The sequence below is a fragment of the Canis lupus genome, chromosome X (genome assembly GCF_003254725.2).
Source record: "Canis lupus dingo isolate Sandy chromosome X, ASM325472v2, whole genome shotgun sequence".
Lineage (NCBI taxonomy): Eukaryota > Metazoa > Chordata > Mammalia > Carnivora > Canidae > Canis > Canis lupus.
The window spans coordinates 7,702,170-7,726,792 of NC_064281.1; the positions used below are offsets into that span (position 1 = coordinate 7,702,170).

At 43.8% G+C, this 24,623-nt stretch overlaps 1 protein-coding gene across 4 annotated transcripts in view; it reads right to left on the reverse strand.

Moving 5' to 3' along the window:
• The window catches only part of ARHGAP6 (Rho GTPase activating protein 6), a 484,128-nt gene that overhangs the window by 69,747 nt on the left and 389,758 nt on the right, over nt 1-24,623 (reverse strand). For 3 of the 4 annotated variants that reach the window (XM_025436396.3, XM_025436416.3, XM_025436405.3), the window contains exon 2: nt 7,357-7,516. In XM_025436396.3, coding sequence (XP_025292181.3) covers nt 7,357-7,516 — 160 coding nt within the window. Of the gene's footprint in view, nt 1-7,356; nt 7,517-17,214; nt 17,459-24,623 lie in introns of those variants that run through there. The other variant, XM_025436424.3, reaches the window with a different exon arrangement.

The window sequence follows — 24,623 nt, forward strand, 5'->3', positions numbered from 1 at the left end:
CAGCAGGGAAAATATCCTCTATTATGAAGAAGTTACCTGCTAAAGAGTCCCTGCTTCTCTGCTTCTTCCTGCTGCCATAGAGGCTGTGACGTTGGGGGCTGCTGCAGTCACTTTGTGACAATGAGGGAAGCCGGCCAAAGAACAGAGTGACCCCCTGATTATGGCTGGGAAGAAATTCCTGAGTCCTGAAACCAGCCTATCTCTGGGCTCCCTGTAAAGTAATATAATCAATCTCTTTATTATTTAAGCCATTTGGGGTTTGGTTTCCATAATTTGAGGCCAAAGCATCTTAACGGTGGATAATCCAAAACTCTGTTGTGGGATATGTTTTTCTACTTATATTTGCACCACCTTGTCATGTAATGCCAGGCTTCCCTAAGAAAGACATCCCTGGCAAGTTTGAATCTGTGTGTATTGGGTGGGATCTACGATAGGGAGGGTAAGAGGAGAGAGGTCAGATTACAATGAATCATAGTATACAATTAATTATATTATATTTAAGTGTTTATAATATAAATATAAACACTTACACGTGCCTGGGTGGCTCAGTTGGTTAAGCATCTGCCTTCAGCTCAGGCCATGATCTCAGGGGCCTGGGATCGAGCCCCTTGTGGGGCTTCCTGCTCAGCAGAGAGCCTGCTTCTCCCTCTCCCTCTGCCCCTTACCCACCTCATGCATTCTCTCTTTCTCTCTCAAATAAATAAATAAATAAATAAATAAATAAATAAATAAATAAATTTTAAAAATAGATATAAACACTTAAATATAATCACTCAAAACATCTGAGAGTTACAAAGTTCTGATCATTAAAAAACACTCTTACCGTAAAATAAAGATAATGAAGACATTGAAATGAATAGAATGGCATGTTTGGTCAACTACGTAGATAATAACTATAAATTACTATATCAAATTAATATTAATCTCTTTTTTTAAAGATTTTATTTATTCATGATAGTCACACAGAGAGAGACAGAGAGGCAGAGACACAGGCAGAGGGAGAAGCAGGCTCCACGCAGGGAGCCCGACGTGGGATTTGATCCCGGGTCTCCAGGATCGCGCCCCGGGCCAAAGGCAGGCGCCAAACCGCTGCACCACCCAGGGATCCCAATATTAATCTCTTAAATCAGAGGCCAATGAGCCTTTTCTGGAAAGGTCTAGATTGTAAATATTTTCAGCTCTGTGGGCCATAGGGTCTCTGCCAAAACTACTCCATTCTGCTAGGGTAGCACTAAAGCAACCTTAGACAGTGTAGCAACAAATGAACGTGGCTGTGTGTGTGTGTGTGTGTGTGTGTGTTTTATGGCTGTGTTTTAATAAAAGTTTATTTGTAAAAATAGCCAGTGGCTGGATTTGGCCCTTGGGGTGAAGTTTGTCCACTCCTACCTTAAGTGAAGACCCTTTAAACTACTTTTCCAGAGCTTTGCATTTGTAACAATTTTATAATTACCCACTAAATCAGTTTGTAAATCATCTTGAGGACTCCATTTCAAATTACCTAGAAAGCCTGATTGCTTTAAAAGCACTTGATATTTAATTTCAGTTACTATTTACTTGCCTTTGTTTCACTCACGGAGAAACAAAGAAAAAAAAGCAAAACTGGGAGCTCCTATTCATATTTCAGAGATGAGACATTCTTTGTAATTATCAAGTTTACTTTTGGGCCATGATCCCAACGGAGAGAATAGTATAGTCTTGAAATCTTTGAAAGGTGCCAGAATCTTTCAGAAACTGCAGTGACCAAAGTTTTGTTCAAGATGCCAAAACCTTGTGCAATAATAGTTGCAGCTCCCACAAAGATATACAAGTATGTGTAAATGTGACCAGCAGGGACAAGACCCTGGATAGAAAACTATGGTCTGAGAACATAAAGGAAGCCATTCGTGAACATGGAGGCACAAAGCCTATGGCTTAAAGAACCACCTGCGATCATGCCCGGCTGCTTGCTCAGCAGCAGAACAGAACCATATGGAAGCACACGTTGGAGAACTTGACATGGCCACAGCCCCGAGGTACAAAGGAGAGCATCCAAGAAGAAAGTCACAGAGGAGGCTGCAGAGAAAGCTCTCCGTCATGCCCGACTTTTGCTGGGATAGGTAGACAAGACGGCTCGTATCTCTAAGTGTCACCAGTGGTAACGTGGATAAATGCCATCCACTGTTCTATCTTTTAATATAATTGATGTATCTATGTTTTGTCTATTGACTGACTAGGAAATCCTGGTGGATGTAGATGACTTTTGACATGATACTGTAGCCTTCATCAAAGGCTTCTACCTCTTGAGAAGCTAAAGCCCCACGTATCTACCTCCTCCAGGCTGCACACCTAGGTTGCTACTGAGAAAGAGAAAGAGAGAGAGAGCAGTAAAGCATCAAATGTAATATCAGAAATTTACTGAATGAAGAGGGGGAGAAAGAGCACTAAAGAAAACAAGAATACGCATTTCCGTCTTCTGGGACAACCATTCGGCTTTAATTTTTTTTTTTGAGGTTTTTTATTTGTTCATGAGGGACACAGAGAGAGGCAGAGACAGAGGCAGAGGGAGAAGCAGGCTCCCTGCGGGGAGCCCGACGTGGGACTCAATCCCGGGACCCCGGGATCACGGCCTGAGCCGAAGGCAGATGCTCAACCACTGAGCCACCCCAGTGCCCCATCATTTGGCTTTAAATACTTCGTTTACAATATAGAATGAGGTGAAGCTCCAGTGCCTGCAGTAACATGCTTTCCTGACTGTGGCAGAAATCAGTCATTTCCTTTCATGTTACCTTAGACAGCCGATTTTTCCTGTAAAGGGCCGGACAGTAAACACTTGAGCCCGTGAGACACATGGGCTGTCACTGCCCAAGTGTGCCATGGCTGCATGAAAGCACCGCTGACGATCTGTACATGAAGCTGCATGGCTGTGTTCCAATTCAGATTTTATTTACAAAAACAGATGGTGAGCTGGGTGTGACCAGCAGGCCAGCTGCTAACCGCTGCCTTAGACCATTTGTATTAAAATGCTACCAAGATCATGTTCATTGAGCTGAACACACTATCTGATAGATAAGTAGTACTTGGTTGATGTGTTTTGAATAAATGACAAGTTCATGCAGGCCATAAGGTGTTATTTGATTTCTGGACCATGCTCCCTACACTTGTTCCCTGGGTCTGCTGTCCAGGATCGGGCCGTTTACAGACTAGCAAGCCTGATTCCAAAGCCTATGCCATGAGCAGCCTTTGACCGGGAGGAAACATTCCATGGCTGTCGTGAAAACTCACGGACAGGATCCCTCCCGCCTCCTGATCTCTACACCAAAGATTTTTCTAGGTCCGGTGTAGCATCTTCAAAAGTACCTTTGTAAAATATCTTAGTGAGAAGGGCTAACAAATTTTAAGCTCATCAGTCATTTTATAAGGTTTATGTCAATATTATCGGTGTTTAGTTTGTGTGTCTCCTGGCTGAATGGATCTCGAGGAGGAAGGAGCCCACAGGGTGTGAGAAGCCTAGGTCCCTGGATAATTGCATGGAGCGGAGTCCCCTGTCCCAGCCCCCACATCCAATCTGCAAGGGATACATGCCTGAGTGAGAAACTTTCATTGAGTTAAGGCCCCGAGGGCTTAGCCAACCTCAGCTAACACAAGTGTGTATGTGTGAGATAGTCTTAGAAGTCAGATGGCTGAGCCATTGAAAAGTTAGATGTTGCCCAACTGCCTCGTACGTTACCGCAATGACAAAACTACCAAGAGTATGAGAGTGTCTGCTTTTCCATCAAGTCTATTACCCAACTTTTGGAGCCATTCCAACCTAAGAGGGAAAACACCTCCCTGGTGTTTAGCTTGCATTTTCTTTAAGACATACGAGAGTGAACATCTTTTCAAATATTTGTCAACCATCTGTATTTATCCCTTTTTCTGTGTGCTGCCCGTAATCCGCCTATATTTTAATTATTTTTATTTTCCAGATTAATTTGTAATAAAGCTTTACGGAGTACAGAAGCCAGCCTTTAGTTGGTCAAATGTGCTGTAAATTTCTATTTCTTAATTTGTTTGTCACACAGATGATTCTATTTTTTGTTCTTGAACGTACTGAAATGTGTCGTTCTCTTTCTTTATGTTTTCTGGGTAATGCCTTCCCCAGTGTAAAAATAGAGGAATATCCAGCTATGGCTTATTTTGGTGCATTTATAGTTTCATTTAAAAAATCCTCAGATATTTCTTCCACATCAATTTATTTTGATGTAAGGACTAAGGTCAGAGTCCAACCTTTTCTCCTCAATGGTCGTCTCATTCTCACTAATTGTTAATGATTATCCATCATTCTCCCCCTGACCAAAAAAATGGAGCAATATTTATCATGTCACAAGTTCTCATATTTATTTTTGCTCATTTCTGAACTCTGTTGTTTTCTATCGATCCGCCTGTTGTGAAGCAGTACAATCCTCTTACAATTGCTTTAGTCGTATGACATTTTAATAAATGGGTAGGGATACTTTCCACCTGACCTCTTTCTCAGATCTCCCCTGCCTCCTCTCACATAGTTATTTGTCTAAATGACGTTTAGAACAATTTAGTGATAATACAAAAACAAATTGTTATGGTGTGTTTTTTGACATCACTTTCAGTTTATAGCTCATCAATGACATAATTGATGTCTTTTTAGTTTTGATTCTCCTTATTCAAGAAAAATATAGACTCTGTATTTATTCCTAACTTCTCTTCTTATCCAACTGAGATCCCACAGTCTGGTATTATAATTATTCCCGCAGATACTGCACTAATTCATTTGCTATAACTTCTTTAACAAACAACCATAAACTTAGTGCTTAACTCAAATTTATCATCTGACATTTCTGGAGGTCAGAAGTCTGAAGTGGGTCTCACCAGGCTAAAATCAAGGCGTCAGCGGGGTTGTATTCTTTCCAGGGTTCTGGGGAGACTCTGTTTCTCTGCCTTTTCCAGCTTTCAGAGGTCCCCTGCGTCCCTTGGCTTGTGGCCCTTCCCCTGCCTTCAAAGCCAGCACCAATGCCTGTCTCTGGCCATTCTCCATAGTCCCCATTCTCTGGGACTCATCCGTAGCTGGGAAAGTTTCTCTGCTTTTAAGTAACCATGTGATTAGCCTGGGCCCTCCCAGGTAATCTGGGATAATCTCGCTATCTCCAGGACCTTAACTGATCATATCTGCAAAGATTTGGGGGGCACGTGAGGTAACATTTGCAGGCTCCGGGGACTGGGACGTGGGCATCTTTGGGGGTGCATTATTTGGCCTACCACAGATGCACTCTCAACAGCCATGTCCCTGTCTCCTGTCACTGAACTCAACTAGAAAATCCTAACTCTGGTGAGAGGAAATTAGATTAACTGGGGCCGAGAAATTTAAAGTGCAAAGTGGTATGTTTTGCTTTAGCCATGTTTAGCTGCCAGGATGTTTATTTTGCAATTTAAATTCCTAGCTACTGGCCTCAAATGGACCTTTTGGGCTGCCCTGCAATCCCGCAACACGGCTGGTCCACCTGCTTCTTTCTCTTCCACTTCTCTCTGCTTTCCTCAAATCCCCTGGACCTCCTTCCCATCCTCACTCCTAGCAGATGAGATGGCTTCCTATTTTGCTGACAGTAGAGAGGCAGTCTGGAGTAAAAGTCCACATGCTCGTCCGCTGTCTTCTAATCTGTCTGTGTCTATGCCTGTATCATCAACATCCACCTATCACTATAGCTCGAGAGGTCAAACTCTGCAGGCTCTCTGGGCCCACCCCTGCAGCCCACTCTAGGAAATCACCTCAAGTAACTTCCCAACCACCCACTCCTCAATTCTTCCCTTTCTATGGGGAATCCCAGCTGCCGATGAGTATGTCAGGCTATCATTCATCTGAGCCCTGGAAGCACCAATCTCCCGAACCAAGAGGGGTATCCAAACAGATACCCATAAACAAACCCCTACAATCATTCTAGAGTGACAGACAGAGAACAGAAGTGTGAACTTGAGTATGTTGTCATTTTCGTTATACCCACTGTCTCATTAGGCTTGTGTTCATTTCTTTAGGCTCTAGGCCGTGACCACTGCATTCCTTTTCTGGAATAAATTATTCACACAGTGAGTCTGAGCCTGCAAGAACCTCCACTTGAGGGCTCACCACCCTCAGACCAAAGCTGCCATCATAGCACTCAGCACTGGCCCAGTATTTGAAGGATCTCGGTAAATATTTGATGTCTACAATCCTCTGCCCCAAACAAGAGCTTCAGAAACCTTGGGTGATGTCTGTTTCTCTCCACTCAGCCACACAATCCCTTCTCTCCTCCCTAAGTAAGAAATCATTTGTAAATCATTAGTTCCTATTTTGATAGAAAACATCACAATAACTCCTGTAGCCCAAACATCTTTGAACATCTCGCTAGAGCAATATTTCCCTGAACATGCTAGGAACCACACGGTCTTAGAAACAAGTAATGGAGACAGAGCTTCTAGCAGACAATTTTTATAAACCTGTCTATTTGGTAAAGGTTGTTTATTTAGTGGACTCTTTAAAAAGCAGGAACAAAAAGAAACATCAAATTAACTGGATTGAAAAACAAAGCTATGAAGAATGTTTGTTCCCTGGTATCTGATGTACATCCAATTCGGACTTTTTAGAGTCATCATTCCCTTCACGGCATATTGGGTCTGCCAACAACAGTTCTGTTTTGTTGAGAAACCGAAAGAACAACAAAAAAATCACCTTTGTGCTCTACACTTTCACAAAGTATAAAGTGCCCTTATAGAAGATAGTAAACATTCAGAAACAGAATTTTACAGATTGCAGGATTTCAAATACATGCGTCTCATCTTTACCAGAACCAGGACCTGGATTTGTAAAAACCTCAGGGCATGAGGCCTGAATGGTTCCCAGTGGTGAACCTCAGCATAGACACTCCAGGTGAAAGACGATAAAAACTGGTTAACACGAGTGTAATTCCTGACTCTGGGTTAGCATAAGGTCAAGTGACATGTTTAATAGATTGTGAAAACATTCTTTTTAACAAATTATTTTGAAATCGTGTTGAAATAGACACGGTTTTAGTTGGAGCCCTTGAAGTTGGCCTTTCCGAAAGTTCTTTTCAACGGACTGTGCTGCAGTTAGGCAGACTGGTGAGATACACATGGCTTTTCCTTCTAATGCCTCAAGCCGACCTTCCCTTTAAATAAGCATATTGGCTGACATGTCGGTTGTGCTCCTTGAGCATGTCTTTCAAAGTGGACATTAATGCTGGCCAACAGCCAAGGAGCTGGTGCTCCCTTCCCGTGTGACTGTCAGGTGTGGGATGAGCCCGCAGCTGGCGGCTTTGGCGGTGCGGACGTTGGGCTCCCGGTACCCTGATGGAACAGCCCACGCTGCCTTACCTTTGGGGATGGTGATGGGACAGCTCAGGTCACAGTCCTGCTGCAGTTGATAAAAAGCCACTTCCTGCAGCCGGGCTCGCTCCAGCTCCGAGAGACTCTGGATGGGGACAGATCTCAGGCGCACGCTGCGGCCCGACATGCTGTTCCAGGTGAAGTCACCCTGCGGACCAAGGAGACACAGGAGTTACACAGCCCGGCCGTGTCTCACGAAGCTCATCCCTCCTCTCAGTCAGTCACAGGGTCAAGCAAGCTTCCCCTTGGGGCTCCAAACTCATCTCCCAACCCCTCAAATCAAATCTCCTCTTGGTTAACCGCGAATTTCCTCAGTCACTTGCAAACCTCCAAATCTCTAGCATCTGCTGGATCACGCGATCCCATATAATGATTCACACGCAGGCCGGAGACAGCCGTGGGAAAGACACTCCAGGGCAGCCCGGGGGGCTCAGCGGCCTGATCCTGGGGTCCCGGGATCGAGTCCTGCGTCGGGCTCCCTGCATGGGGCCTGCTTCTCCCTCTGCCTGTGTCTCTGCCTCTCTCTCTCTCTCTCTGTTTCTCATGAATAAATAAATAAAATCTTTAAAAAAAAAAGAAAGAAAGACACTCTGAGGGTTCCCGCCTCTCTTCTATGGCAACGCAGGGCAACTTTTGATTATGGATCTCGGTAACAAGAGGGACTTGCTGCTAGCTGCCAGCATGCGCCCTAGATGTAGGGGAGGACCACGTATGGACAGCCTACCACCTGCCAGCGACTGTGCCAAGTCACTGACAACCTTCTGAGGTGTTTACCATCTTTGACTCTATCTTATACAGTTTACCCTTGGACAACGCAGGTTTGAACCGCACAAGTCCGCTCACTTATACGTGGATATTTTTGGATCAGCACTGCACGGTACCGTAAAGGTATTTGCTCTTCCTTACGATTTTCTTCATCGCATCTTCTTTTCTCTAGCTTGCCCTATTGTAGGAATATAGTCTATGGTACATATAACATACAAAATATGTGTTAATAGACTTTATGTTACCGGTAACATTTCCAGTCAAGTAGCCTATTAGGAGTTAAGTTTTGGGGGAGTAAAAAATTAAATGCAGATTTTTGACTGCATGGGGGTGTTGGTATTCCAACTCCCACAATGCTCAAGGGTAAACTGTATAGTATTTAATAATACAGGACATTATATAATAATACAATCTAGTATGCTTATAATATATAAACATATATATAACATTATTATTAGATATATACTTATAATACATGATTATAATATACATGTATGATACATTATAGTAATAATATAGTAATATCTAATCTATGTAAATATAATATAATGCAGATGAAACTGAGGCTTGCTGAAGTTAAGTAATCTTCCCCAAATCATAAAACTTAACAAGATTTGGAACCAACCAGAACTCAAGCTAAAAACATGTGCCCTCAAGCTCTGTGCTAAATTGTAACCACCGAATTTCTATCTAGAGCACTCTGAGCTACTCTGATCACGATCGATAGAGAGACATGATCAATAAGAACTCTGTGTAATTACGGAGATGTCTGATGTTAAAATACTGCACACCGAAGAATCAAAGCCAAGACTCCCCGCCCCAATCCTGAGCATATCCCTATGCACACATATATCCACAGAGTGACAAGCTCTGCCCTCCCCACAGACAGTAAGAATGTGACGCCCCGAGAAATAAGACCTCATGGTCCTCTGAAGCCCAATGTCCCCTTATGGAGGACTTCCTGTGACCCACAGGTACCAGCCATGGCACAAGAGCTTCGAAGACCTACTAGTGTCTCAACAATAAAAAAAAAGGTTCCAGGAGGAAGGAGCAGTGCTGGCTCCCATGGGCCATACCCTCGAAGTTGTGTGGATGTGGGGAACACTGAAGGCATCCCATAAGACTTCGCTGTCCTCATCACTCACCTTACAGAAGAGACACAAGAAAGACTGGCCCCAGCAGCTATTAAAGCACCTGCATTCCCTAGTGGCAGCCAATTCCTGCCTAGAATGTTCATCCCAAGAGTAAAAGGCACTATGTTAATTCTTTGATATTTTTTTCTTTTCTATGTGGGGTTTCATTGATTTATTCATCCATTTAACAGATGGAGATAGTGCCCTCTAGTAGGGCAGACAATGAACAGGGTAAGTAAAGGGTATAGTACGTTAAATATGGTAACTGCTAGGGACAAAACAAAAAGCAGGAAAGGGACTGGCAGCATGAGGAGAGGACATGATTCGTGTTCCAGAGGGAGGGGCCAGCAAAGGCCTCACAGGGGAGGCCATGTCTGGGGAGGAGCTAAAGGAAGTGTGGACTTTTTTGTTTGTCTTCACATGTATGGGTTTTCATCCAGTGGATAATGGTGAAAACTAACAGGAGCCCAGGAGGGGTTTGGGGGCACGATGTGGGGATGGTCTGGGCAGGGAAGGGAGTGAGCACATCTAGGCAAAGTGGTCAGACTGCCATCACATTTGGTGAACTGAAAAAAGTTCTTCCAGGCCCAGTATATTTTGCACTTTTTCTTCCTTTTTCCTGTTTTTGGTATCATCAGAGTAAGTTTAGATGGGAGTTGGGGACTCACAACCCGCCCACCTTGGGTGTACTTCTCATTTCACATGTTTTAGGCTGAGGCTACCACAAGGTACAGTGTCAGTGAATTGCATTTTTGCCTCCCAAATGAAAGTTGCAGATGAGTTGGTGACTTTTAAAAATGAAGTCTGGGTATCTAAGAAAGCCCACTGCTATTTGAAGTGTCAAAATGGAATTACATGCCTATTCATTAAAAGCATGTAGGAATGTGACCTCTAATCGGCTCAATTATCAATAGCAGGGTTTGACTATCTTTTTCTGTAAAAGACCAGATAGTAAATATTTCAGGCTTTACAGGCCATATGGTCTCTGTCAAAACTACTCAAACCTGCCTTTGTGGCAGAAAGAAGCCATAGACAATTCATAAATGAATGAGTGTGGCTGTGTTCCAATAAAACTTCATTTATAATAACAGGGAAAGGCTGGATTTGTCCAGTGGGCTGTACTTGGCCAACCTCTGAACCATAGCTTACGACTGAAATAAGCCCATCCCAAAAGACACACTTTATTTTTATTTGCTATGTCACTCTGGTTAATTCTTTTAACAATTTAATGAGCACCTATTACATGCTAAGAATGGTCCTAGCCAGGCTTGGGATTATCAAAGTGACAGCATGGTCCTTGTCCTTTTGGAGTTAAACTTTAATAAGGAAGAGCACATATGATCCATAAAATATAGATATTATGATACTGGAAGTCAGTACAGATGCAATGGGGCCTAGGAGAAAAGTCTTGGACATCTGTCTGGGGGACCAAGGAAAGCTTTCTAGACAAGGCAGTGTTTCAATGAAGACTCAAAAGTTCAATAAGAGAGAGAGAGTTTGCCCAGTAGAACTGCAACATTGGAAAAAACGGCGGGTGCCAAGGCAAACGAACTTGAGAGAAAGAGCTCGTCTGGGGAAATTACAAGGCTGGAAGGAAGGAAATAGAGGGAGGCGAAGCCATGCAGGAGTCAGGGCCAGATCCTGGAGGGCTTTTCCTGCAGGCATTGCAAAGTAGACTGGACTTTACTAGTAGGTGATGGCTAGGCATTAAGGAACCTTGAGTGCGAGAGGAGCATGATCAGATCTACGTACAGCAAAGATGACTGGAAACAAGTCTTGAAAGAAATGGAGGGAAGGAGCAAGTCGAAGATGTAGAGATCAGCAAAGATGCTGGCTAGGTGTGATGCTGATTCAAACTTGAACGAGCAGAGAGTTACACTCTCTAAGTCTCTAAGAGAGACACCTAGAACCACATATTGTTCTTCTTGTGATTTCTTTTTCAACCATTTAAAAATATAAAAGCCATTCTTAGCTTGCAGGTGGTACAAAAACAGCCAGCAAGCTGGGTTTGGCCCACTGGCTATAGTTTGCCGACCCCTGATACAAAGAGATTAGGATATTTTAATACCCTGCACACATTTATTTAGCATCTACTGTCATGTACCAGAGACCCTGTCCCAGGACCCTGCATCATGAGCTATATACATCGGCTAGATTGAAGAGGGTAAGAAACTCGCCTGGTTTCTTCTCCTTGGTCCCTGTATCCAGGACAGTACCTGGCCCTTAACTGTCACTGAAAAAATATTTGTCAATCTATGAACTAAATGAATCAGGTACGTCACATGTTCAATAAGAAACCATGTAATGTTTCATCTATGTGGGAGATGTCTTGTGGATTTGAATAAGCTGCTGAGAAAGTCTTTTGGGCTCCATGCTGGGCATGGAACCTGCTTAAGATTCTCCTTCTCCCCATCCTCTCTCTTAGAAAAAAAGAAAAGAAAAGAAACTGTCTTTTGAAACAGAGCCTGTTGATGAAAAAACCTGCCAGTATATGAGGGCAGAAGATAAGCATAATAGTATCAGACCCAGAGAATAATGAATCCATGACACCCATGCTCACCCATCAGACCTCTTAGGAGCAGGAAGACATGACCACAAAGGTCGCTATTGCCCTGTGATCCTCATGACAAGCACCCAGAAGAGTGCCAAAGCCCACCAGCACAGCCTCGACTGTGCTTCTGGCTGTTCCTCAACTCTCAAATCATGTTCCAGGCCGACATGTTTCTTTGGTGACTGCTCATCTCATAAAGGGATGACTCATTTTAAGGCTCTGGATCTAGTCTTCTGAGTGGTTGCCATAGGGTTTTTCTTTCAAGGTTGAAAGTGGATGATTTCAAATTTATTTCAATAAACATAAATGTAAGTGAAGTTGAAACTGACCCCATGTTTCTGGATAGACTAAAGGCCTTGACAGTTGTAAAAAATATCCTTTAAATCTGGAGTACTATTGGACTGCATTAACAAAGGGTAACAACATGCTACAAAAAAGATACAGCACAGTGGTTTTTGAGGGTGATTTTTGCCCCTTCAGGGGACTGTTGGCAATGTCTGGAAACATTTTTGGCTGTCATAAGTCTGGGGAGGGCTTTGCTACTGGTATCTAGTGTGTAAAGGTCAGGGATCTGTTCAACATCCTACAACACACAAGACAGCCCCCACAATAAAGAAATATCTGGCCCAAAACGTTCATAGTCCAGAGGCTGAGAAACCCTGGCATAGCATAGGTTACATCTGCTGTTAGGCCCAGATTACATAGAATTTACTTAAAATGATGGTGTCAGGAGCTATTAACAATCATTGGTGAATTTGGTTTAACATCAGATGCATGCACTATGTATTCTTAAGTATACTATGCATTATGTATATTATACACGTATCATTCTGTGTATTATGTAAGTAAACAGAATTATGGAAGTTATTTAAAACCAGCATTAAGAAGCACAAACAACACGAACCAATTTAAAAGGAACAAACAAACCACAAAAAGGTCTCAATACAACAGAATGTTGATCAAGTGGAGAACAATTCACCAAAAGCATTAACTAAAGAGACTTTCTTCCCACCAGAAGTATATGTCTCCACATTTAGAAAAAAAGAAGCAAAAGACACACTGAAAAACCAACAATCTAATATCTGTGATTTATTCAGAAAGGTCATTCTTTTGGGCTAGATTGCATCTCTACAAACAGATTTGCTTTTCCCATGAAATAAAATTGATTGAAATAATTTTGGTTTGGGTCTATACCACATTGTTTTTTTATGTCCTTGGGACTAGTCTCTAATTGTGGCATCTCTTTAGCCTCATCCAACTGTAAACTTCCCAAGGCCAAGGAAACCAGCAAGGAGTGCAATGCAGGGCTCTTCAAAATATGGCCTGCAGACCTAGGGCAGTGGAATACCTGGGCAGATGATTCTCGTTAAACATACAGGTTTCTGGGCTCTAAGAAAGATTCAGAGAATCAGGGCCACAAAGAATGGGGCTCGAGCGCCTTCATCATAAACCAGCATCCCCAGAGTTTTCTGATTTTTGCACAATAAAGACTGAGGCCCTCTGGTACTGTGGTGAAGACTTGGGTTCAGATAGAGATGAGCTCTTTGGCAAGATTCAGAGCATCTCTGAGCCTCAGTGTTCTCATCCAGAGGATGGAGCAAAGAACAAGACAACTCTCAGGTTTGTAGTGATCGTTTGAAACAACGCAAGTGCATTTCTTGGAGAGGGCTTATTAGCTCCCAGTAAGTCTTGAATACATGGTAATTAAAGTTATTCTATTAATCATCATTACTCTAAATTTGCATACCCTTTTTAAACCTGGCAGTTTTAGTGACACCAAAAACTCTTAAGAAATGTGCACTGAATTCATGAATAAATGCTTCCACTATGTGTAAGATGCCTCTTCTCGGTGGTCATAAGCCAGCCAGCTGGATTATGGCTCCACATGGGTGAGGAGCAGAAGAAAAGACCGAATCGGTAAGTTAAGGCCTGAAAAACGGCATGCCGTTTAGATAAACCATACTGGGGCCTAAATTTCTTTTTAACTGTTTTCTACTGTGGCCAGCTGTCATTCGTACAGCCAAGGTTCCCAGATAATCACCATGTGTTGCTGCAGCATGGCATAAATTTAAATACCAGGCTCGCAACCAACATTTCTGAAAAGGGCTGCCTAGTTCTTTATAACTCCAAAATAAACACATCATCAATGACAAGGAACTCCCTTCTTCTTCATGAGCTTCTGGGCAAAGCCGAGCATATCTGTGTAGCTGTCACACCCCTATTTGGACTCTTACAAGAAGTTATTCCTTTAGGGACTCAATAGAATAACATTCACTAATTCTTCTCTCGATTCGTCAGCCACTCCTTCTCAAAAGATCTTTATGAAAATTTGACACTTCTGCTACATCAGACATAATTTTTATGCTTTGTTAATCCCTTCTAGTCGGTTTTCTTAGAGAAGGAATTTTAGAAAATTCTGAACAGTTGGCAGGTATGGCAGTCCGTTTTAACCTTTGCTTTGGTATAGTAGCTATTTATTGCTACACAAGAAGTATCAAAAACTGTCACCGTAGCATTATGGAAATGTGCACTTCACTCATTCAACATGCACTGAATGAGCACCTTCCACAGGCCAGGCACTGTGCTGGGTCCTGTGGATTCTTCAGTGAACAAAACAAAGCTACCCTGCACTCAAGAAGCTTCCAGTTTAGCAAAGGAAATTGATAAGAAATGAACATAATAAATGAGTAAATTCCATAACAAGTGACAAGGGGCTAGACCCTAGGAGAGAAAGAAGGTAGTGTGTGGGGGGGTATCAGGCGTGCTGGGGGGTTGGTTTTCAGGGCAACCTTACCAAGAACATGATATTTGAGTCAACCCTTACATATGGAGGCAGATTCCAGGAGATGAGACTCTCAGGCAGGGATGAGTTGACACAAGGGCAGTTGGGGAGGTGGCAAAAGCAAGCGCTGGCAAGCGAGGCTGCCGGGGCTTAAATTCTGCTTCTGCCACTTTCCAGCCATGTGGCTTTTGGCAAGCTTTCCCTCCCTCCTATGCTTTGTTTCCTCATCTACGACATGGGGATAATGACAAGCCAGGACTTGGCAAGCAAATGCCTGTGAACCAAATCCCGCCTACCGATTGCTATTGTAAATAAAGTTTTATTGGAACACAGCCACACCCATTCACTTAGGTATTGTCTATGCTGCTTTCATTGGCCTGCAAAGCTGAAAATATTTACCATCTGGCCCTTTACAGAAAAAGTCTGCTGACCCCAGGGCCAGACTAAAGGTAAAGGCACATCTATGATTAGGATTTGTCTTTGGGAATCAACATTTTCCCTCCTCTCCTAAGATTTTCTCTGAGCAACATCCCACAGAGCCTGCAAAGAAATCACACAACATAGTAAGAATTGGGGATATTGGAAAGTATGAAAAGCCAGGGTGATATAAAAGCAGTTATCTGGGGCAGCCCTGGTGGCTCAGCAGTTTAGTGCGTGATCCTGGAGTCCCAGGATCGAGTCCTGTGTTGGGCTCCCTGCGTGGAGCCTGCTTCTCCCTCTGCCTCTCTGCCTCTCTCTCTCTCTCTAATAAATAAATAAATAATCTAAAAAAAATAAAAAAATAAAAGCGGTTATCTGCTAATGGCCTGTTCATTTAAATTACTGATAAACCAAAGACGTAGAAATGAACGTCGTCAAGCCAGCACTGTGCTAACACCATGCAAAAAAAAAAAAACAAAAAGTCACTCAACATCTCGTTTCCCGTGGAAAGAACCTTTCTAATAGTGTGTATGGAGGGGATGCAGCGACATATTGGAAGTCCCCAGAGGCAAAACCAGCAGAACAAAAGGCCAATTTTACTTCTGTAAATCCTCAGTTGGATCATGGACCTGTCTACTCACCACCAATTTATTTATTTTTTTAAAAAATATTTTATTTATTCATGAGAGACACAGAGAGAGAGAGGCAGAGACACAGGCAGAGGGAGAAGCAGGCTCCACGCAGGGAGCCCGAGGCGGGACTCGATCCAGGGTCCCCAGGGTCAGGCCCTGGGCCTAAGGCGGCGCTAAACCGCTGAGCCACCCGGGCTGCCCCCCACCACCAATTTAATTCGGAGTTTTAAATTTCACTTGACTCTTGGATGGAGAGGAGGTAAAACAGCCTGCACTGACCCCAGAGTGTGGAAAGTGGAAACGTTTACAAGAATTAGAATTTTTCAAGGACAGGGCCGGCAGCTGAGGGTCTTGCTTATCCTTCGGTAATAAACTGAGCTCACTGACGTTAGAATGGCAGGCCTCTGACACGGACTGACCTTGAAGATCCCACTACCACTCACAGACCGTGCGTTCTCTGCTAGTTACTGCCCTGAGCTCTTTATTTGTGGTAGCTCATTTATTTCTCACAGCGACTCTAAGGGCGATGTTTCCATTATTCTTCCCATACTTCAGATGAGGAAACGTAGACACGGGTCCTAAGTTCACTTGTCAAGATTGCACACCTAGTGTAAGTGCCAGAGTTGGGATCCGAAGCCGGGCAGTGGGCTCCAGGATCCGGACCCCAAACCACTATACGTATTTTGTCACTTCTCATGAGAAATCGATCCAGACCCCCATGTCTACAAAGGAGGAAAGCAAGGTGCAAAGACGTTAGGTGGCTCCTACAGAAGCAGAGCGGGATCTGGGACGTTAGGGTCCCCTTCTGCCTCTTTCCGCCACCAGGTCTTTTCATTACAAGACACAGCCTTGGGGCCCCTGGGCGGCTCAGTGGATGAGCGCCTGCCTTCGGCTCAGGTCGTGACCCTGGGGTCCCGGGATCGAGTCCCGCATCGGGTTCTCCGCAGGGAGCCTGCTCTTTCCTCTGCCTGTGTCTCTGCCTCTCTCTGTGTCTCTCCTGAATAAATAAATAAAATCTTAAAAAAAAAACCACACCACAATGAGACACAGCCTTATAGTAGGGTAAGCCCGCCAGTGCTTAAAAAACCCAGGAGCTTCAGGTTTCCTCTTTTGTAAAATAAAGCCCATTAGATTCTTTTAGTAGCTTCATGTACTGTGCAAGTTGTTCTCCAAAGCCCTTATTGATCATATCTACGGCAAATAAAATGTTGCACCGAGTTCAAGAGGTCCAAGGGAGAGGAGTAGCCACCTTACTCTCCCAGAACTCAAAGGAGCCCGCGGGGCAGCGGCTGTCGCCCAGGCAGCGCCGGTCCGTGTGTCACCACGGCATGCTCCCCTCTGCTCCGCTTCACTCTTTGCAAGCTGCTCTAACATTATCAACCGATCTAAAAATAACATTCTCATAAATCGCTACTGGCACAGACAGGACTTGGCTGTCGCACATCTCAGACACTGATCAATCCACTCTTCCCAAATCACAAGATAGATGTGTAAGGATCACAACATTTTAGCACAATCACCTTCTCGAAAAGAAGCATAAGCATAGATATTCATATTGCTTACCCATGGATTCTATTCGGCCGTGTCTGTGCTGTCCTAATTTTACCGAACTAAGCTGGGAGTAGGAACTCGAGCCTGTTTTTTTTAAAGAAAAATTAGTCTTTTGGTAAAAAATGCATCCTGCAATGGCAGATTACATCGGGTGTCTGAGAAATGGCCCAGCTGGCAGAGCTGTGACTCCCAGGATACCTTTTGCTGCCAGAGACCTCTGCTACCGTGAATCTCGGGACCAAAAAAAATGCAATCTTGTCATTGGACATTGAGAAGTTCCTGTCCCCTCAGAACGGAGGCAGGCTGTGTCACTGAGTGAGCGTGTGAGTCAGTGTGTGTGTGTGTGTGTGTGTGTGTGTGTAAGAGAGAGAGAGAGAGAGAGAGAGAGAGAGAGAATGGGGGAGGGACAAAAAGAATGCAGAAAAATTGAAACTGGATTTCCTGATTTTTATTTTAATAAGACTATTCTGAAGAGATACTCTGGAGTTAGGAAAAGATTCCTCTTTAAAAAAAATCCCCTTTTCCACAGGGATCTACAAATGGTAATTGGATTGTAACTGTGCAAACTGTCCTTATTAGGAATCAACCAAAGAATGTTGGAAGCCTCGGGTAAAGCCCCTGAGAGCATGATAAAGCACATAGGGCGCTTTCTTTGTGTAGGGCAAATTCTCAATTCCTAAATTATATTTTAAAACCACAGGCTTCTTCGTTCTTCTAACACCAGGAAAAAACAGTGAAAAAGGAAAAGATTTCATTCTCTTTTATACTGAAGCATAACACATGCTCTGAATTTTATGCTCTTTGTGGAACAATAGTCCTTGAGAAGTTGTTCATTTCCTGAACAGAGGGTGTGGAGGGCAGAGTGGATGTGACCACGTGGCCACGTTTAAGAGGGTGCAGGTGGGAGTCGGGGGTGGCGGGGAGAAATCCATAAAGAGCAGAAAGAAAAGGAAAGATTAAAAACATATCCCGATCACTAATTACCTTGATCTCCACGCATACCACATGGCACTGAAGCAAAAAACAATTTGAAAAGACACTTTTGTTTTCCAGTCGATATGAAGTTATAGTTCTCTTGTGGTCTCCAGTGAATTCCAACCAAAGGATCACTGTGATTATAACTGACAAGCTGAGAAATGATTTCATGGAAGATCTTACTCAAAACTTAGAGACTTGGGTATGTTTTTTACTAGGATTCTGTGAGGTTAATCATCACTTGATATAAGCCACACACAGCTTCTGTTGCTGCTGGCATTTATTTAGCAAGAGAAAGGAATTTAAAAACAATAAAATATATCAGATGGTTTTCTTTACTAGAACAATTACACTTACAGAGAAATTCAGACTCAAAATTGACCTGTTACTGCATAGACCTCCACCTCCACTACGCCCAAAACTCAGATGTTGAAAATAGTCATCATCATGCCAGCAGATAGTGACTATGGTTCATGTGCTCTGGATACTCACTAATGAAATTGAGACCCTCGTTTACATGTATTTCATGTAATAGTTCACATAAAATTGATAAATGTGCAATTCATTTGTCATTGTCAGGCAAGTGATCTTTTTAGTTTATGAATATGTGAAAACAACATGTAGTTCTCATTGTGAGCTTTCTAAGTGCTGGACATTTTTCTAAGTGTTTTATGGGCATGGATTCATTAACTGCTAAAAGAACTATAATGAGTGGGTTACATTACATCCCAAATTACAGATGAGGAAACAGAAGTTCAGAGAGGTTAAGTAACTTGCCCAAAGAGTCACAGCTTGTAAGTACTGCAGCTGTGATCCCAACCACTGTGAGGCTTACAAATTAATTGGAAGACAAAGCCACAGTCCACAGCCCACACCCCAGTCAGGGCCATGTCATAAGTGTCTAATGAGAAATAGCCACAGCAATTTAATAAGAATGATTACCTAATACTGGAATGGCCTGTTAAATCAATTTATTTAATGGAGACATACACTGTCAGGGCAACAAATGTTTCATAAGAAAATGACTATTTCTTTAAGTGAATAATCTCCAATGATCTCAAGAGACGACGTCTTGTGAAATTCCTAGTCTGTTTAAAGAGTGGAACCAAGTCTGGCCTGGAGAGGAAATGCAGAAATAATGGAGAAGTTGTGTATCTCTGGCATTCTTTGGAAAAATGTGGTCAAGCCAGAAAAACGAGGGGGTGAAGATGAAGAATCTTCTTTTAATCAAATATCAGCTCTTTAAGTAGAACCAATAAAAGGCCAGAGAGTCTCCCAAATGGCCTTGGAAATCAATATCGGGAAGCAATTGAAAGGTCCACTCTGCAGAAGAGCTTGCTAGCCAGAAAAATGCCTAGGACACAACAGTGGTCTTTTATCTATTGGACTCTTCATCAGACAAGGGTGCCACGCAACAGCTTATAGCTTCCGAATCTATGCCCATAAGTATTCACTCCACCTTCCTCTCTGGTTCTTCTGGGTTTTTTCTGTTTATGCTGTTGGGGATGTTTTGCACACTTGAAGCAAAAAATATTATAGAACCACTCTATCCAACTCTTGGGGTGAGTACATTTCCAATTACAACACCCTTTTGCTTAAAATCCTTTGAGGTTTCCTCTTTAGCTCCAGGACAAAGCCCACATCCCTTAGCGTGGCATTCACTGTCACATGTGTTGATTTAAATGGAGCAAAATCAAGTAGTCACCGCAGAGTAGCAAGTAATAACAATAATGATGATAACAGAAATTTATTGAGCGTGTATTAAGTACCAAGCATTGTACTTGGTACTTCACGCGTTCACTCCCTCCCACAACTTTATTATACAGAGGAGGGGATGGAGGCACATAAAGAGTGGAAAAGATTGGCCACTCAGACTCTTCTTGGGCACTCAGCTAAACCGCACTTCCCAGCCTCCTCCACAGGTAGCAGTGGTCATGTGACTAAGCTCTAGCCAAGGGGTTACGAGAGAGAGTGCTTAGCTTCACCTCTAGCCCTGGCCCCTGAAAACCTGGAGACAACAGTTCCCAGAGCTATGCATGGCACTCTCAGGCAGAAACCACACTTCTTAATATTCATGTCCTAGGATCCCCCGCCCTTCAATCCTGGCTGGCCCTGTGATTTGCTTGAAGCAATAGAATGCTGCAGAAATGACGCTGAGGTGATTCTGCTCCTAAGACTTAGGAAGGTCTGGCAAATTCTGCTTTTGCATCCTTGAGACCCTCCCACCACCACGTCTTAGGTCTGGTTAGTGTACTGGAGAGGCCATGCGCAGAGAGAGAGAGAGAAAAGCTTAGCTATCCCAACATCTCAGTGAAATCCAGCCTCCAGGCCACCTCCCAGGTAAATAAGGCCACTGCCAAGGCCAGGAGAAATGTCCAGCTGAGCCCAGCTCAGACTGCAGAGAGCAAATCAAATGGTTGTTGTCTTAAGTGCTAAGCCTCAGGGTGGCGTGCTAAGCCACAGGTGACCAAATCAACATCTTCTTGTGTTGAAGAGAGCGGAGCCCAGGTTGTCAAATCCGTGCTCAGAGCACAGCCATCCCACCAGTTGTGGACACTATGACATCATGAGTGAGCAATGCACTTGTACGGTGGGATTTGGGAAACGTATGTGAGGTAGCAGCTGACCTCACCTTCCTTAACTTCCTTTGTACACCCAGACAACAAACCAAAACAGTTTGACTCTGGAGTCCTGGCCCTCGGAACCTCTCCTGTATGTCTCCCCACTGAACCACATACTGGCTCGTCCCTTGACTTTCTACATTTTCACATGGCAAGAAAGAAGCTGAAAGAAAGAAAAGAAAGAAAGAAAGAAAAGAAAGAAAGAAAGAAGAAAGAAAGAAAGAAAGAAAGAAAGAAAGAAAGAAAGAAAAAGAAAGAAAGAAGAAAGAAAGAAAGAAAGAAAGAAAGAAAGAAAGAAAGAAGAGAGGAGAGAGAAAAGAAAAGAAAATCTTTTTTTTTTTTAAGATTTTATTTATTTATTCATGAGAGACCCAGAGAGAGAGAGAGAGAGAGAGAGGCAGAGACACAGGCAGAGGGAGAAGCAGGCCCCATGCAGGGAGCCCGATGTAGGACTCGATCCTGGGTCTCCAGGATCACGCCCCGGGCCGAAGGCAGGCGCTAAACCACTAAGCCACCCAGGGATTCCCAAGAAAATATTTTAAACAATGTATTTTAGTCCTGCTACCTTAAAGTGCATGATGAAAATGCGGTACCTTTTAGTTCAATTATCTATGGCCCCTACCCTGGGCTTGATCAGACCTTCCAGAGGTGGGGGTGACAAGTACTAGCACAGAAGGAGGACTCTGCATTCTCTCGCTGCTGTCATTTGCTCCCTTAACTGGAGCTCTCTATCCTCTCCCCACTCCCAGCACTTGACCTTGGTCTAATCTCTAGCATCCTCCTGCTACTATGGTGACCCATTTGCAGGGATCCTTCAGATCTAAAAATCTACCATCAAAGCAAAGTATTAGGTCACTGGAAAGTTACTTAAGGCCACGGATCTGAAATAGTCAAAACCTTAATAAAGAACATCTAATATTCAGTTAGTGCCTTTAAAAAAAAAGATTTTATTTATTCATTCATGAGAGACACACGAGAGAGGCAGAGACAGGCAGAGGGAGAAGCAGGGAGCCCAGTGCGGGACTCGATTAAGGCAGCTGCTCAATCACTGAGCCACCCAGGCGCCCCTCAGTTGGCGCTTACGGCCTCCATGGATACGCACTATCCACGCGTCTAGGAGGCATATACTAGAATGATCCCAGTCTTGCAGAGAAGAAAACAGAGACAAAGAGAACTTAAATAACTCTCGCCACTACAGAGTAAGGAGTGCAGGCCTCAGCGGTGGTCTGTTTTGAAATGCAATGGGTTTAACCCTTAGGCGACATCACAGCATGCCAGTGACTTTTTTTTTTTTTTTCAATGAATCCCTTATGGACTGAGTGCCCAAAGCCCTTATGAAGAAAGGTGCAGAAATGTGCACAAACAGAGGCAGGGCAGCAGGAGGAATCAGAACAGGAAGCTGGTGAGGCAATTGCCTCTAGGAGCAAGAGGAGGGACTGGGGTTTGTTTCAAAGGAAAAGGAAGGAGCAGGCATTTTAGAAATGTCGCATCCTTTACCAGCTGGGATCTGCATTCTACCGTTTTTGGGTCGAGGTGTAAGGTAAGGAAAGGGGCTTTTTAGGAAAGATGAATGAGGCAGAGCGGTGCAGAACAGACCAGCAGGGGCTGGAGAGAGTGAGCAAACACGGAGGTCTACAGTGAGAGTGGTCAATGGAAGCCCCAGGCGTGATGTCAACCGACGAAGAGGCTTTTGGCAGCCACAACACAGGCACATGTTAGGGATGCCTTCTTCAGGAGAGTCCCCTAATTTTTCCAATAAATGTGGATCCTCAGGGAGGCAGGTCCAATATCCCTTCACGGGGAAAGTGAGAAATTCGCATGTCATTTTATGAGTTGGGGAGGGTAGACCTAGAAAGATCATTCTCTTCTGGTTCTCATAGAGACACATGGACATGATGTCACTGGCTTTAACATGCTGCAGAGAGTGGCATTTCTTTTTCGGGCTGCTCCTTCTACCCACATTGCAAGGAAAGCTGAGTTCTAAGAATGAATGCTGCAGGTTTCACCCAAAAAAGGACACTCAGAGGAGAGGACATTCATTTTTGGTAAGATGTCATGTGGACGCTCTGCAGAGCAGGTCATTTATTCAGATTTGGGCAGATCCACTGCTCACTAAACAAGGAATGAATTTCGGAACAAGATTATCTACAAGATACGGGGATGCTGAAGTAATGTTAGCCCAAACTGGAGAACTCAATCCCTGATCAGATATTTCTAAATCAGCAGGAAATAAGGCAAGCCTTAAGGAGAGATGACTATCATATTTAGGAGAGGGAAAACTCTATACTGGAAACTCGTAGGCAAAACAGAATTGGCAACAACAATAGCAAATACCAAAGTGAATTCCTTTCTGGTTTCTCATTTCAGTGCTACATTTGACAACATTTTGTTTCATCAATTGCACCTAACACTCTGCAAAGTCTCCACTCAATGAGGTTTTTCTCTACAAGACAGTAGTAGTGCGCAGCTCAAAACCAGCACCAACGGTCATACTTCGGACTGAACGGGAAAAAGCAACTTAACACATTTCAGCCGAAGGCTGGTAATTAACTCCTCTAAACCTTTAGTTGTTGACCAAAAGTGAGCAAGTAAGCTATTTTGTTTTTAAGATTATCTATCTATCTATCTATCTACTTACTTATGTAACAGAGAGAGGGAGCGAGCACAAGCAGGGGAAGGCAGAGGCAGAGGGAGAAGTAGGCTCCCTGCTCAGCGAGGCTCCCCGATGCGGGGCTCGATCCCAGGACCCGGGCACCAGGACCTGAGCCGAAGGCAGATGCTTAATCGACTGAGCCACCCAGGTGCCCCACAGTAAGCTATTTTAAATTTAAAAAAATATGCATTTGCATTACTAGAGTGCAGAAAAACTCTAGCTTTAATAATATTCTTGGGGTATTTGCTTCAAAAGCAAAATTAGAGGCAGCCTGGGGGGCTCAGCGGTTTAGCGCCGCCTTCAGCACAGGGCCTGATCCTGGAGACCCGGGATGGAGTCCTGTGTCGGGGTCCCTGCATGGAGCCTGCTTCTCCCTCTGCCTGTGTCTCTGCCTCTGTCTGTGTGTGTCTCTCATGAATAAAAATAAAATCTTTTGTAAAAAAGCAAAATTAAAAAAAAAAAGCAAAATTAGTTCAGATGCACGTGGTGATTAATGTTAGAAGAAACTCTGTAAGGACCGGCAGTTCTCTACCTGGCTGCACACTAGAATTACTTGGTGCATACCCCAATTTCAAAAAGAAAAGAAAAGAGAAGAAAAAGGAAAGAATTAACTTGGTGCGGTTTTCAAAAATGCCCATGCCCACGCACCTCTCCAGAGCAGCAAGGACCTCTCCAGAGCAGCAAGGACCTTTCTACGATGATGGAAATCTTTGTTACCTGTACCATCCCATATGGTGGCCACTACCTACCCGCGGCTGATGAGCTCTTGAGATGGAATCATTTCATTTCTAGTCTTCTCCAGCCTGCATTGATCTAAATGGCAACAGCCACGGTGGCTAGTGGCTACTGTAGTGGACACCACAGGTACAGAGCACATCAGCCAGACTCTTCAGGGCTGCGGCCCGGGCTCTGGTAGGTTTCCCAAGCTGTCCCAGGGATTCGAGGGAACAATCCCAGATGAGAAGCACTGCAAAGGCCTGGGGTTAAGAAAACCATCGGGCGGCAGAGTCCTTACTCTTTTGCCTTTTTCTCCAAACTCCACGAAGCATCTGCCACACACCTTCTGCTCTCTTCCTCCTGCTTCCACGTACCCCTCCTCGCACCCCTCCAAACTCCCCCGTGATGGGCGCACTGTCTCTATACGCACTCATCCACTGACCCCGCCAGATGTC